The 15,958-nt window shown below is 42.1% G+C and overlaps 1 protein-coding gene across 6 annotated transcripts in view; it reads left to right on the top strand.

The window, feature by feature from the left end:
* The window catches only part of USP9X (ubiquitin specific peptidase 9 X-linked), a 117,502-nt gene that overhangs the window by 84,453 nt on the left and 17,091 nt on the right, over nt 1-15,958 (top strand). For all 6 annotated transcript variants that reach the window (XM_087895221.1, XM_034423840.3, XM_087895220.1 and 3 more), the window contains 5 exons: nt 1,140-1,330; nt 3,262-3,435; nt 4,060-4,201; nt 4,580-5,330; nt 5,926-6,049. In XM_087895221.1, the coding sequence (XP_087751347.1) occupies nt 1,140-1,330; nt 3,262-3,435; nt 4,060-4,201; nt 4,580-5,330; nt 5,926-6,049 (1,382 nt within the window). The remainder of the gene's footprint in view (nt 1-1,139; nt 1,331-3,261; nt 3,436-4,059; nt 4,202-4,579; nt 5,331-5,925; nt 6,050-15,958) is intronic.

The following is a 15,958-nucleotide window of genomic DNA, read 5'->3' as shown; positions in this document are numbered from 1 at the left end:
TATTCATCTCAGGTTATTTAATTGATGAAGGGTTAATGCCCTTATGAGCAACCCATTATCATGGTACAACCTAGGAGCTATGTCAAATAGGTACCACATTATCCCTTGGATAAAGAGAATGCATCACTTTGAACTCTGGCCTAAAATAATCAATATTAACTTGGTAAAGAATAGTACTAGGAGTAGGGATTTCACTGATTAACACTTATATCATGTCTACCTTTCATTCATTCAAAATTCATTAGCCCATTCAAGATAAACAGATGGACTCATCAGTTACACCATTAGATTACACAGCGTTTCAAAAAGTGCTGTCACAAAGCTGTAGTCTGCTTTTTGGAGGAATACTATGGTTATATATTTGTGTAATCTCAGCTGTATTGATTTGTCTACCCAAAATAGTGGATAGACGTGTATGGTTAGATTAATGATGACTCTTTCTGATCACCGGGTGATAAGTCCTTCCAAAGAAAGGGGAGAAAATTCCTTATAAAGAAGGAAGGGAAGTTTGATCTATGTTTTAAAAATTATCATTTTTAAAATGTTTATGGCTAATATATAATTGGTAAACAAACGCAGATCAGCAGCTTTGTATAGGTGCTGATTTAGAAACCAGGAAATTGTGAGTTCTAGGTTTCCCTTAGATATGAAAATCCAGCTGGGTGACTTTGGGCCAGTCACAGTCGCTCAGCCCAACCCACTTCACATGATTATTGTTGTGGGGAAAATAGGAGACAAGAGTATTAGTTATATTCCCCACCCTGAATTGACCAAATATGTATTTAAAAAATGGGTGGAAATGATAATGGTGATGGTGGAATAGAACAACTGTGGCAAAAAAACAAAGTAGTATCAATAGTAATAGGTGCCTTGGGTGCAATATCAAAACAATTGGCGCACCACTTGAACACCATTGGCATTGACAAATTTATCTGAAGTCCATTCATGTAATTGACAAGCAAGCACCTCTGCAAGGAATGCAAAAATTGTTTTGGCATTCCCTTCTCTTCAAGAGTGACAGTTGTCCCTTGAGCATCAGCTCCATCATCCTGTGACAAAAGGGTAGTTCATTATAAGTCCAGCTACCAAACTCTACTTTGCAGTTGTCTTCATGTATACATATATGATTCTTTTTTAAGAGCAATGTTGACCCACGAGATGAAGTATTTGGCTATCCCCATCCATATGAAGATAAACCAACTTTAAGTAAAACAGAAGACAGAAAAGAGTACAACATAGGTGTATTAAGACATCTCCAGGTCATATTTGGCCACTTAGCAGCTTCTAGATTACAATACTATGTGCCGAGAGGATTTTGGAAACAGTTCAGGTAAATGAGAAATTAATGTTTGTTGAAATGTCTTCTATGATATGTTACAAGCAGCATGCACTTGATAAATCATTAAGAGAATTTAATTATATTTCTAAATTGATAATAGCTTTATGTGAACCTTCTAACATATGTAGAAAGCAAGCTAAAATTTCTCAAAGTAAAACAAGTTACTGGGTAGTTCAGAGAAAATCTTGGTGTAGATTGTTGATACAACAAAATGGCTCCATCATGGTATGAAGATCCTTGAGTGGGAAATAAAGTTTCTGCCTATAAGTTTAATGGAAAGCACAAAAATAAGTATTACAAGATTGAATTTAGAATACTGGGAACACAATGTTCCCATTTAATCCAGGCTTTTGTTTTATAGTTTTATAGTCTTGTCGAATATATAATAAAGAAAATAAGTTTCAAATAAAGATAAATAAAAATGAGAGCAATATAAATCAAACCAATAATAATTGATTTACTTAAAAACTACTGTTTGAAATATCACAGGTATTATTTTCAATTATAGTTCTCTCGAAAAGATTCAATCTTATGTTCAAGGATAAAAGATATCTGAGCTGTATTTTTATTTATTTGTTGATCCAATTTATATGGCTGCCCATCTAAATGAATGACTCATGGTGGCAAACAGGAATAAAATAGAATAGAAATAATAACAAACATTATAAAAATTCAAAATACAAGAAACAACAAACCAAATCACTAACACAACAAAGAAACAGATCCCTGCCTAGGGATATAATCAAATCTTTAGCGATTTACAAAAGGCCAGCAGGGTTGGGGCGATTCTAGTCCACAGAGGGAGAATGTTCTACAAGTTGGGCACTAATAACAGAAAAGGCATGTCTTTTAGGCTCTGTCAATTGGCATTTTTTGGCCAATTGGATTTGAGGCATGCCCATCCTGACAGGATCGGATGAGCAGAAACAACTGGTGAGAGATGGTCCCTAAAGTAACCTGGGCCTAAGCCATGAAGAACTTTAAAGGGGATAACCAGCACCTTGAATTGTACCCGGAAACAATGCAGGTCACAGAATAGCGGTGTTAAATGTGCAGAATAACCAGCATCATTTACTACACTGTAGTAATCCAGATGAGACGTCACTTTACCTATTTGAACATAATTATCTCACTAGATACAGCCTTTTAAGGATACCAAATAAGCAATGAGCATATTTGTGTCAGGCATTATAGTTAATGACACCACCATTTTTAATTGATCATTCTTTAGAGGCTTAACAAAGAGGATAACTTAGCCATAACTACCTCTATTCGTTCCTATGTGACCTCAGATTCTCATGTCCAGGCAAACAGTGAAAATTCTGTTCATTATTGGAAAAGGGACAGGATCTTAAGTTTGTACCTTTGTATATACAATTTAACAACATATTTATTGTTTTTCACTTCAGATTTACTATAAAGGGAAAAACTTAGAATGTCAGATAAGGAAGGTTTTATTCTTTTGTTTTTTTAATGGAAAAATCTTTTAATTTTCCTCTTTTAAAATATTTTAAAATAGGTAGCTATAGAAACAGGAATGGAGTTCTCAGAATATCCATCTCCTGTTCCTGAAATATGTCTAGAAACATTACCCTTTGACACCTAGCATGGACACACTGGCATTTTTCTTGAAGCATTCTAGGAAGAAAAAAAAAGGATGAAGTCAAGGGTCACCACTCTAAGTCCTATATCCTTAATTATTTTAAGGATCACATTATCTCATAAATGAACAGGTTGATTTGGGTGGTGACAGTAATTTAGTCCTCCTTGAAAATGAATCAGTATATAATTTGAAGATCATTGTGTACCTGTAACATGCATCTTTTAAACTTGTAAAGTTGGGTAAACAATTAAATTTATTTCCATGCAATGTTACTTGCCCCAAATCTGATTTTATTAAAGAAAAATCTCTCTTATTCTAGACTCTGGGGTGAACCTGTAAATCTGCGAGAACAACATGATGCTTTAGAATTTTTTAATTCTTTGGTGGATAGTCTAGATGAAGCTTTAAAAGCCTTAGGTCATCCAGCAATGTTAAGTAAAGTTTTGGGAGGATCCTTTGCCGATCAGAAAATCTGTCAAGGGTGCCCTCATAGGTATGTGTTTAGTTATCTAATAGGCCATTGTATAAAATATGTATACTTCTTGTATTAGCATTCTAAATGATGTTTTGAAAACTGGTGATATATAAATATCTCACACTGTAACTTTAATAAAAATACTGGAATGTTTTAATTCCTTGAATTTAATTTTTCATGTGAGTTCTATACTGCTGATCATTTGAGGTTTAGTCCAGATCCAGTGGTTGATTTTGTTGATACTTGTTCATACATCTTATATGGCTATATAGACAGAAGCTTTTACAGCTATTCTTTTCTGCCATTGATAAAATCATATTGAAAAGCCATATGTACAGTAATAGTTTGTCTTTGAGCTTCCTTGTTTCTAAATAAAAAATCAAAATGAAAGCTTCTAACCGTTTTTCAACTTTTATTAACCTTTCTACATAAAAAAAATAACAATGCAATGCTGCCATTTATCCAGTGGGTAGCTTTTGATTTATAATTGCAGTTGTCAGACTAAATTATTCTATTCTAAGTATATATTTTAAGTTTTCAGTATACATTTTATTTTATTCCTAAAATTATGTTGCTTAATAATAAAAGATATTTATTCAATAATTCATTTAGCAAAATTAAATTATTTTTCTATCTTTACAGATATGAATGTGAAGAATCTTTTACAACACTGAATGTAGATATAAGAAATCACCAAAATCTACTTGACTCCTTGGAACAATATGTCAAAGGAGACTTACTAGAAGGTGCAAATGCATATCACTGTGAAAAATGCAACAAGAAGGTAATTTTGGCCTTCCTTTAGAACAGTGCTCTAGATTTGTTTGACTTCAGTAGCAACTGTCATTGGTCAGTAATAGAACAATGTAGATTTTTATTTTGTAAGAGAATTGAGAGCTACTATTCATATTTTAGTCAGAATTTTATAATATTTTTTAGAATGATGATGGCCAGTATCTTCATTTTTTTAATTACGAAGTTTGGTACATATCATGAATTTAGAGGTACCATATATGGCCATCACTTCCTTAATCATGTTATTTAAAATGTGTTTATATGAGCAGAGAGTTGATTATAGCAGTTTGGTCAAGAAAAATGATTATAGTTTTACTTAGAATTTGTTGCTTTTGATAATTCACAGAAATAACTGTTTATTTTCCAGGTTGATACAGTGAAACGCTTGCTGATTAAAAAACTGCCTCCAGTTCTCGCCATACAGCTAAAACGATTTGACTATGACTGGGAAAGGGAATGTGCAATCAAGTTCAATGATTATTTTGAGTTTCCCCGTGAGTTGGATATGGAACCTTATACTGTGGCAGGAGTAGCTAAATTAGAAGGGGATGATGTAAATCCTGAAAACCAATTAATACAGAATGAACAATCAGAAAATGAACATTCTGGAAGTACAAAATACAGACTAGTGGGTGTATTGGTGCACAGTGGTCAAGCCAGTGGTGGACATTATTACTCTTACATTATTCAAAGAAATGGAGGAGATGGTGAGAAAAACAGATGGTATAAATTTGATGATGGTGATGTAACTGAATGCAAAATGGATGATGATGAAGAAATGAAAAATCAGTGTTTTGGTGGAGAATACATGGGAGAAGTATTTGATCATATGATGAAACGGATGTCCTACAGACGTCAGAAGAGGTGGTGGAATGCTTACATTCTTTTTTATGAACGCATGGACACAGTAGAGAAAGACAATGAGCTTATAAAATATATTTCGGAACTTGCAATGACCACTAAACCCCATCAAATTAAAATGCCATCTGCAATTGAACGGAGTGTACGAAAACAAAATGTACAATTCATGCATAACCGAATGCAGTACAGCCTGGAATATTTTCAGTTTGTAAAAAAATTGCTGACATGTAACAGTGTCTACCTAAATCCCCCTCCGGGTAAGTTTTTGGATATTCCTAGTGAAAATTAATTACATTGTTATATAAAAATAGAAAGTATTTAACGTTTTTCAGATCCCTGGATTTAATTTTTAATATTTTCAGTATATCTTACCATTTTTCCTTGGGATTAATTTTAAAATGTTTACTAAATTTATTTTCAATACACTATGGATATCTTTCTTATGATCATTATCTTCCATGTTCATCTTGGAAGACAAAAGGCTAAGTAAAATGCTTAATTGTTCTTGGAGAGCCAGTTAGATATAGAAACCAGGAAACCATGAGTTCTAGTCCCATTTTAGGCACAAAGCCAGTGGGGTGACCTTGGGCCAATCACTCTCAGCTCTAGGAATGAATCAGTGGCAAACCACTTCCGAAAATCTTTGCCAGGAAAACTGCAGGGACTAATTTGGTAGTCATCAGGAGTCAAAACTGACTGAAATGCATGCACAAAGTATATTTTAGGTATCAGGCAGTATTGCTGAAAAAAACACTTGAAGTTGATTGATTTAAGAAGTATTTTGAGACAGGCTGACCTTTGAGATTTCAGTGCTTACACGTTCAATTACAATGTTCTACATTTTCTTTTTAGGACAAGATCATTTACTGCCTGAAGCAGAAGAAATTACAATGATAAGTGTTCAACTTGCTGCTAGATTTCTGTTTACCACAGGATTTCACACAAAGAAAATAGTTCGTGGTCCTGCCAGTGATTGGTAAATTTTCACTTAAAAGTATTCATTAGTTATACCTTCAGTGTTTTAGTGTAGTTCTCATATGATAGTATTTTAGTATTAGTATTTTGCTAATCAGTCAATACCATTTTAGTAAAAAGAAGAAGACAATGGCAAATCGCTTCTTGAAAACTTTGCCAGGAAAACTGCAGGGACTTCTCGTGTCCAGAATCGGACATGATTAAACAGAAGGGGACAAAATGGACAGTAAAACCAAAAAAACTTGTAAGGTTAGGGTTAATATATGTTTTTCTAATAATGCATAATGTATTAGGATTTTTTTTCTGTCCTTTCCAGAACCTCTTAGTATTCAACTTTGTTTTTACATCAGCCCTGTCACTCAAATCAGACTGTGATACACTGGCTTTGAATTACCTAGTAGCCTTTATGGCTAATGGCAATAAGAGAATGAATATTTCTGTTCATTACATAGTAGCATCTATCAAATGTGTATTCTGCAACATAGACCAGTAAGTTCCAGAGATATAGAGAGCATGTGCTTGACATGCCTCTTCTTAGTGGCTAGAACATATACTGTTTACATATGTCTAGTGGGATAAATGGCTGTTTTCCCTATTATTTTAACTACTGCCTAGTCAGTTGTATATTAACTCAGGATCTCTTGTTAGCGGGCATGTTTCTGAGCATTTGCAGAGAGCTAAAACAATAGAAAGTAGGTGAGTAACAACAAATGCCATTCAAAAAGAAAAATATTCATAATATAGTTTCCTAGGATGCACAGTATAATTGCACCTATCTATCACTGAACACTAATAGTTTTTCATTATATTTGAAGTAAAAGATAGAGAAATAGAATAAGTGATGCTTTTCTTGTCTATAAATTACATCTTAAGAGAGAATTTCCCTTTTCTCCCAGAAGGCTGAGGAGTGGGTCAGGAGTGGGATTATCCAGTTGGTCTGGCCAGTCATTGAGTCGAATAGTTTTGGCCACGCCTCCTCGTGCCTCCATCGCCTCCAGTTTTATTTGACTCAGTTATCTGACCAGACGGAATTTCGAGTCTTCTCACTCCTGACACACTGTCAACGTTATTTTTGCTTCAAATTTGAAGATTGAGATTTTTGCACTGTGCGAGCTGGCCACTTCAGTTTTAGGCTGAAAATGCTGCCAACGCCGCCCACCCGCTCCACAGCTGATTGGTGCTAGCGCTCCCATCACTTCGCTGCTTGCAATTAAGTGACGGCTATTTTTGCAGCACCAGCAGCCGATTCGATTCGTCAGCCATTCCCTCAGCCGATAGCCACTGGAACTTCACCAGCGGCGGCCATAATCGCGCCTCCAATATCGCGCCAACGGTCGCCATTTTGAATTGACGTTCCGGCGGCCATTTCTTACTAGCGCGATCACGAAGGCTGTAGCACTCCTACCAATGGAGTTCACCCCATATTCAAGGGGTTCTTACCTTGCTGTTGTTGGCGGCCAACGTAGCCTTTCGAGACTGGGCGGTCAAGCCGAATTCCAGAGCGGCCATTTCAAGGCACGGTGAGTAGACTCACCGTGGGCAGCCACTTTGCTTCTTTTGGGGCGGCCATTTTGTTACCACCTCTCCACCTCAGGCGGCCATTTTTTTAAAAAATTAATTACAATTCTGCCACTGCAGTTTGCTTTAGACCATTCATTAGCCCCTCTGGTACTGGTGTGTCCAGATACCTGGAGAAGCCGCCCATTGTTCATCAGGAGCGCAGGCTATTGCCCTCGTCCTTCTAGCCAGCTTCTCAATGGCGGAACGTTCATCTGACAACAAGACTGAGACTAGCCGCAAGGCCACTTCCAAGTCTGCTTCCGGCAAAAAATCTACCCAATCGCAGACTGAAATTAAAGACCTCCAACGTCGCCAAAGGGCACTGGAGCAACAATATTTGCAAGCAGAAAGGGAGAGAGCTGATCTTGAGGTTTCCACTGCAAGTGCCCGCTCTAGTTCTATTGACCAGGACGCCAATGATAACCTTGAGTTCTCCAGAGCTTTGTCCCCAGAGAGACCTGACCAGCAATGTTCTGATTCTCCACCTTCCAAGAACCAGAATAAGGGGGACCCCTTCGCTTGCGCAATTACCCTTCAGGAACTACCTGCACCACCACCTACCCAGCGTTCTAACGCATTGGAATTGTAAGATCTGCCTGAGGTGGTCCAAAATTTGATTGCTAGGGCCATCTCACATGGTATTGCAGCGACCCTACAGGACCACCGCTCAGCTTCTGTGGGTTCGGAAAGCCTTCATTCACGACGCACCCGAGTTTCGCCTTCTGCCAGCCTCACTGGATCCCCTGATAGGTCCCCAATGAGATCTAGGGGCAGCGCTGACCTCGGCCTGGATGACAAGCCACAGAGAGATAATGATCTCTCAGATGACCAAGGTGCTCCCCCGGATGTTCCAGCCTTCATGGTCCTATTTCCTCAGGGACTCTTCAAGTCACTGCTGCACAAAACGAAAGTCACCTCAGGCCTCTTGGATCCCACTACTGATTCTGCTTCAACTTCAACCGGCCTTGGTATCTTTTCCAAACCAGTTGCCAAACAGTTTTTCATCCTGGCACCCAAGCTGTTCACGGACGTGGTCCGAAAACAATGGTCCAATCCGTCATCTCTCCCTACGCCCAGCGGCACTGACCGTCGCAATTACAATATGGATCCTTCGCTGACCACCATTCTACAGGTACCCTCTGTGGATGGCCCTATGGTTGCCCTTTCCTCTCCTTCCCCCTATATCTCGGGTGACACGTCTGAGGGCCTTAAGCCTGGGGACAGGAAATTTGACCTGTCCTTTAAGAAAAAACACCAGGCTTCAGCCTGGGCAATACAGGCCGCAACTGCGGCCTCTTTCTTCACCTGTTCCTCACTACTATGGCTGCAACAGCTGCAATCACCTTTACCCGCCCAAGAGGTCCGGGTCCACCAGGACCTTAATAAAATCATTGCAGCCACTCAATTTGCCTCCGATGCCACTCTCAACGCTGCCAAATACGCATCTAGAGCAATGGCATCATCAGTCACCTCGCGACGCCTATTATGGTTGTGCCAATGGCCAGCCGACCTAAAAGCCAAATGGCGACTCGCATCAGCCCCGTAGATGGGGTCTAAGTTATTTGGTGACTCCCTCGAACCTTTATTAGTTGAGGACAAGGACAGGAAGAAGGTTTTGCCTTCCGCCACTAGAAGAGCGGATCGCAGGGCAACCCCATACTACCGCAGGCAGTCTGCCCGATACTTTCCCCTGGAGCGCTCTAACCAACACCCTTATTCCCAGGGCTCCTTTCGCCAACAGGACAGGGGTTCCTTTCGGGACAAGCCAAAGTCATACGCCCCTTCAAAACGGCCATTTCGCGGAACTGGCAACCGCCAGTTCTGTCGTCAGAAATGACTCAATTCCCACTCCCCCCATAGGAGGCAGGCTGAGCCTCTTTGTGGACAGGTGGCCTGCATCACGACCGACCAATGGGTCCTCCATACCATCGAATTCAGACTCCCATTGGAATTCCTTTCCAGCCCCCCGAACCGCTTTGTACCATGCCCTGTCTCCAACTCCCTTCACAAGTGCAGACTCATGGAGCTTGCTGTCCAACATCTCTTAGAGATCAAGGCTGTGGAGGAGGTTCCCCCCGCCCAATGGAGACAGGGATATTACTCAATCCTTTTCGTGGTGCCGAAGCGCTCTGGGGGCTGTAGAGCGATACTCAACTTAAAATCACTAAATACCCACCTTGTCTACAGGAGGTTCAAAATGAACACTCTGAAGTCCATACTAAAGGGGATCAGGGCGGGAGACTTCCTAACTTCCGTAGACCTCTCCGAGGCCTACCTACATATCCCTATCTCACCGGCCCACCAGCGTTATCTCAGATTCAGCTACGTGGGGCGACACCTTCAATATTGTGCCCTCCCATTCGGCCTGGCATCGGCACCGCGCAGCTTCACAACGGTCTTAGCGGCCCTGGTGGCGCACTTACGCTCCGTCCCAGTACGGCTTCAAGCCTACCTGGACGACATATTAGTTCAGGCCCCCACCCTTCCATGGGCGCTAGCCGACCTACAACTAACCTTGCAGGTCCTATGGGAACACGGGTTCTTAGTCAACTTACCCAAGAGCCAATTGGAACCCCGAACCCGCTTAACACACCTTGGGGCAATAATCGACACCCAGGCGGGACAAGTGTTCTTCTCTCACGAGAGGAGAGACAATCTCAGACTACTCATCGGTCAAATCCTCCTGGAGCCAATGATGTCCAAACTCGCCCTCTCTAAACTGTTAGGGAAACTGGAATCTTGCATAAATATCGTGCCTTGGGCCCGGCTCCATGCACGCAGTCTCCAATGGCTCCTGCTACCATATCAATGGAACAAGACTGCTGCTTCCCGTACCAAGCTGAGGGTGCCTCTGTCGGTTCGCCGGTCATTACGCTGGTGGATATCCCCAGCCCTGGACAAGGGATGTGTATTCACAGACATTCGTCCGATAGTCATTATGACAGATGTCAGCCTCCAAGGATGGGGAGCGCACCTGGACGAGCAAGTAGCTCAGGGTCGTTGGTCCTCCCAACGAGATGCAGTACAACATCAATCTGCTAGAGCTTCGAGCAATTTACATGGCCCTTCGGACCTTCCAACCAACCATACCGGGCCACCATATTTTAATACTTACCGACAACGTTGCGGCGAAAGCCCACGTAAATCGCCAAGGAGGGACGAGGTCCAGGACACTAATGCTGGAGGCTCTCAAGGTCGGGACGTGGGTGGAGGCTCACCTCCTCTCCCTCAGGGTGGATCACATCGCCGGCAAGGACAACCTCCAGGCGAACTTCCTCAGTCGCACCATGGTGGAACCGTCGGAGTGGCGTCTCCACTCCGGTCTCTTCCAAGACACTTGTCACCGATTCGGACAACCTCAAGTGGATCTGTTCACCACATCAGTGAACGCTCAGTTTCCACGTTTTATCACTTGCTACCCATCGCCGGGAGCGGAGGACATAGACGCTGTCCATTGCCCCTGGCCACCGGGGCTCCTCTATGCATTTCCACCTCTAGCATTAATCCCATGAGTGATATGCAAGATACTAGCGGAGGAAGCGGACATAATTCTCATCGCCCCCCACTGGCCGAGGAGGCCTTGGTTCTCGGACCTAGTGGCCCTCTCGATAGCGCGTCCTTGGCGGTTTCCACCCGAGAGGGTGTCACTCAGCCAGGGGGCAGTCAACCACCTGGAGCCCCAATGGCTCAATCTGACCGCCTGGCGATTGAGGGGCTCCTTCTGAGAGAGGCACTCTATTCCGAGGACGTCATTCGAGTCATGCAGGCGGACAGGAGACAGTCCACCATCAGACTCTACAATATCACCTGGAAGGTATTTATTTCTTGGTGCTCTGCGCGCGAGATTAATTCCCTTTCAGCTTCTGTTCCGCAAGTCCTGGAGTTCCTCCACGATGGCTTCTGTAAGGGACTGGCGCTCAACACACTTAAACGCCATGTTGCCACGCTCTCCACGGTACTGTCACCCAGGGACGGAGCACCGCTGTCTCATCATCCATCCATTCACAGGTTTTTATGTGGGGTTCGGAATCTCCGTCCCCCAGTAGTTCACCGGTATCCCTCCTGGGACTTACCACAAGTACTAAAGGCCCGCACCGAACTACCATTCAAGCCTTTACGCACATTGAGCCTCAGGTACCTTTCACTAAAGGTAGCCTTCTTGGTGGCAATTACTTCCGCCCGGCGCATTTCGGAGCTGGCGGCCCTCTCCATCCGGCCTGACCTATGTATCATCCACACGGACAGAGTGGTCCTCTGATTGGACCCGTCCTTTGTTCCAAAAATTAACTCCCGATTCCATCGGGAACAGGAAATTATTCTTCCAAATTTCTGCCCCAGACCAGCTCACCCACTGGAACACAAATGGCACACACTAGATGTCCGCAGAGCTATTAAGATCTACATCTCATGGACTGCCACTTCCAGACGCTCTGAGGCACTATTTGTATCATTTCAACCCGCCTCGTTGGGATCTAAGGTATCTTCGGCCACCATAGGTCGCTGGATCCGGGCTTGCATTGCCCAGGCATATGAAGCACAGTCTATTCCTTCTCTGAGGCGTGTCACTGCTCACTCCACTCGCAGTGCAGCTACCACCGCTGCTTGGGCCACGCAGGCCTCCCTCGAGGAAATTTGCCGGGCAGCTACCTGGACTACTCCTGTTCCATTCATTAAGCACTATCGTTTGGATGTCTTCGCATCTGCGGAGGCTTCTTTCGGCAGGAGAGTACTCCAACAGGTACACCGGGCCTCGAGGCCTCCTAGTTCGCAGGCTTCCCACCTGTAGGGCTGATGAGCTTGGGTATGTCCCACTCCTGACCCACTCCGCAGCTTTCTGGGAGAAGAGGCATTGGACTTACCGTGAACGCCGTTTCTCCGGGGGCTGCAGAGTGGGTCAGCCCCTCCCACCTGCGACTCTTCCACAACTTCTTGCTAACTCTTGGCAGAGGCTGTCTTTTAGATCTCGCTTCGTCAAACAAACCTGGAGGCGACGGAGGCACAAGGAGGCGTGGCCAAAACTATTCGACTCAATGACTGGCCAGACCAACTGGATCATCCCACTCCTGACCCACTCCGCAGCCCCCGGAGAAACGGCGTTCATTATATTAATAGGCCAGGTGAGAAACAGATACTTCCACAGTGTGTAAAGAACTTTTGTATATATCTCTTACCATTTGACTTAATGAGTAAAGGGCTCATAAGTGCAGAACGATGAAGCAAACTCCAGTATCCCTTTCAAACAGGGGCCCTAAACCCCCAGTCATCTGGAACTGATCTCAGGGTGATGACTTTATCAGCACATTGTATCTCATTTGTTCTGTGGCACAATTATGGACACTGACAAGTCCTTGCCTTTGTACATCTATGCATAGTGCCATTTGGTGTCAATATACTTTACTCTTGAATTAATCTTTTTGTTTTCATAAAGACTATTCAGTGTATTTTCCTCAAGCATTTCTAAACATTTGGATTCAGTAATAACAAAATCCTCTAGCAATTTGTAAACTGTGTGGCTTGGCAATTAGTTTTACTACCTGAAATGTATTCAGCCTTGGTGAAGGACAGTGACACAATGGTTTATTCATTGCTCACCCACCCGACTGCTTCTATTCGGACCCAGCCTTCACAAGAAGTGATGTTTACTGATGAGTAAAACAAACCCCCTTTTACAACAGGGCAGTCACAGTCTCTTATTCACAGGGATAAACAAAAAAAAGCAAACGTAATTAGTCCCAGCAAACCTGGATTTATCCAAGAAATCCGAATTGCTTGTATACTAGAAACGAACGGCTGTCTGTGACAACCAGCCACTCCCAAACCCCTCCTATTTATTTCCCAGCCAGGGAGGGGCTGGCTATCGTCTGTGTCTGCCTCTCCCTGCTTTCCTTTGCTCAACTCTCATTTTCTCTGCGCATACGCGCATCTGAGATGGACCCCATCTGTTCCTCCCCTGAAGACTGCTGATCCACCTGGGGGAGGACAAAAGGCCCTGTCTCTGCCTCTGTCTCTGATCCCGTTTCCTTATCAGAGCCTTCCAAAGGCTCCGAAGCTGGCCCAGGCTCTCCCTCAACCTCCTCCTCTTCTGACTCTGCAGCTATCTCTACTGGCAGACGATGGGCCACAAAAGCTTCACTACCATAGAGGGACAACTATTTTGTGGTCAATTCTATCTTCAGCCCAGTCCTTGGGCATGTATATAATTAATTTAAGGTTGTATACATGTATACAATTAGTTCAGCAGTGCCCTTGAGGTAAATGCCCAAACTCTCAAGTGGAGTCATTGGTCTGTCTGCCTGCCTGCCTGCCTGCCTGCTTGTCTGTCTGTCTATCGTCATGTGAAAAAGAAAGTACATCTCTTTGAGTTCTATGGTTTTATGTATCAGAACATAATAAAAATTGTCTGGTCCTTAGTGATTCTTAAAAGTAGGTAAATACAACCTTATATGAACAACAACACATGACATATTACCCAATGTTATCATTTATTTTACAAAAAGAAACCAAAATGGAAAAGCTATATGTGAAAAACGAAGTACATCTTTATTGCTTCTATAGGAATGAAGAAGCTAAGTAGCAGCCAAGTGCTGCTAATCTAGTGTCCTTGATCAATTGATCATCAGCAAATATGACTACCTCTATAAAAGCCAAAGTTTTAGGAGTTTGTTGGTCTCCAGCATTGAGGTGTGTTAACACAGTGCCAAAGAAGAAAGACAACAGCAATTATCTTAGAGAAGCAATTACTGCTGTCCATCAATTTGGGGAAGTTATAAGACCATTTCCAAACAATTTGAAGTCCATCATTCTACCATGAGAAAGATTATTCACAAGTAGAAAACATTCAAGACAATTGCCAATCTTCCCAGGAATGGATGTCCCAATAAATTCACCCCAAGGTCATACCATGCAGTGCTCAGAAAAATTGCAAAAAAATCCAATTGTTACTACTCAGACTTTACAGACTTCAGTTATCATGTTAAATGTTGAAGTTCATGACAGTACAATTAGAAAAAGACTGAACAAGTATGGTTTGTTTGGAAGAGTGACCAGGAGAAAGCCTCTTCTCTCTAAAAAGAACATGGCAGCATGGCTTAGATTTGCAAAGTTGCATCTGAACAAAATACAAGACTTCTGGAACACTGTCCCTTGGACAGACAAGACCAAAGTGGAGATGTTTGGCTCTCATGCAGAATGCCAAGTTTGACAAAAACCAAATACAGCATATCTGCACAGACATCTCATATCAACCATCAAGGATAGTGGTAGAGGGGGGATAATTTGGGCTTGTTTTGCAGCCACAGGACCTGAGAACTTTGCAGCCATTGAATTGATCATAAACTCTTCTGTATACCAAAGTATTCCAGAATGTGAGACCATCTGCCTGACAGCTAAAGCTTGGCTGACATTGGGTCATGCAGCAGGACAATGATCCCAAGCACACCAGCAAATCTACAACAGAATGGCTGAAAAAGAAAAGAATCAAGGTGTTGCAATTGCCCAGTCAAAGTCCAGACTGCAACCCGATTGAAATGCTGTGGTGGAACTTCAGGAGAGCTGTGTATCAACAAATCCCACAATCCTCAGTGAACTGAAGTAATATTGTAAAGACTGAGCCAAAATTCCTCCACAATGATGTGAGAGACTGAGAAAGTTATATGGGAAACAATTATTTCAAGTTATTGCTGCTAAAGGTGATTCTACAAGCTGTTGAGTTATAAGGTGTACTTTGTTTTTCACACATTGCTTCTCCATTTTGGCTTTCTTTTTGTAAGGTAAATGATGACATGGTGTAATATGTCATGAGTTGTTCATTGAGGCAGTATTTTATCTATTTTTAATATTGTTAAGGACTAGGCATGATAACTAAAACCATATAACTCATGGTTAGAAAGAAAGGGTGCACTTTCTTTTTCACATGATTGTATCTATCTCATTTCTACACCACCCATCTTGCCTAAGTGATTCTGGGCGGTTTACAATAAAAACACTTTTTCTGGATTTGATTCCCACAGCTTTGTCAAATCTTTATTTCTTTTCCTGTGGCAGGGGAATTTCACAAGTTGCTAGGTGTCAAAATCTCTTATCTCTTCTTTTGCTATTGCATTGCATTTCTGGGCTTCATGAATTGGCAGCTTTGGAGCATTCTTTCCCAGTCCATCTGTTTCACCCCTTTCCTCTTGGCCATGAATGAAAGCTTGCTTCTCTGCAAGTGCTTTAACAATGGGAATGCCAGATTATTTTATCTGCCTTAACCTGAATAAATTGACTGGAAAAGAACATGATTTCTATTTGTTACTTCTATCTGACCATTGTTTAATTATATCTTTCTCGATCATCCAGTTCCATGCCTCTA

This window comes from Pantherophis guttatus, chromosome 5, assembly GCF_059756535.1.
Source record: "Pantherophis guttatus breed Tessera chromosome 5, ASM5975653v1, whole genome shotgun sequence".
Taxonomy (NCBI): Eukaryota; Metazoa; Chordata; class Lepidosauria; order Squamata; family Colubridae; genus Pantherophis; species Pantherophis guttatus.
Note: the sequence above shows the minus strand (reverse complement) of the source record. Positions and strands in the feature narration are given on the sequence as shown.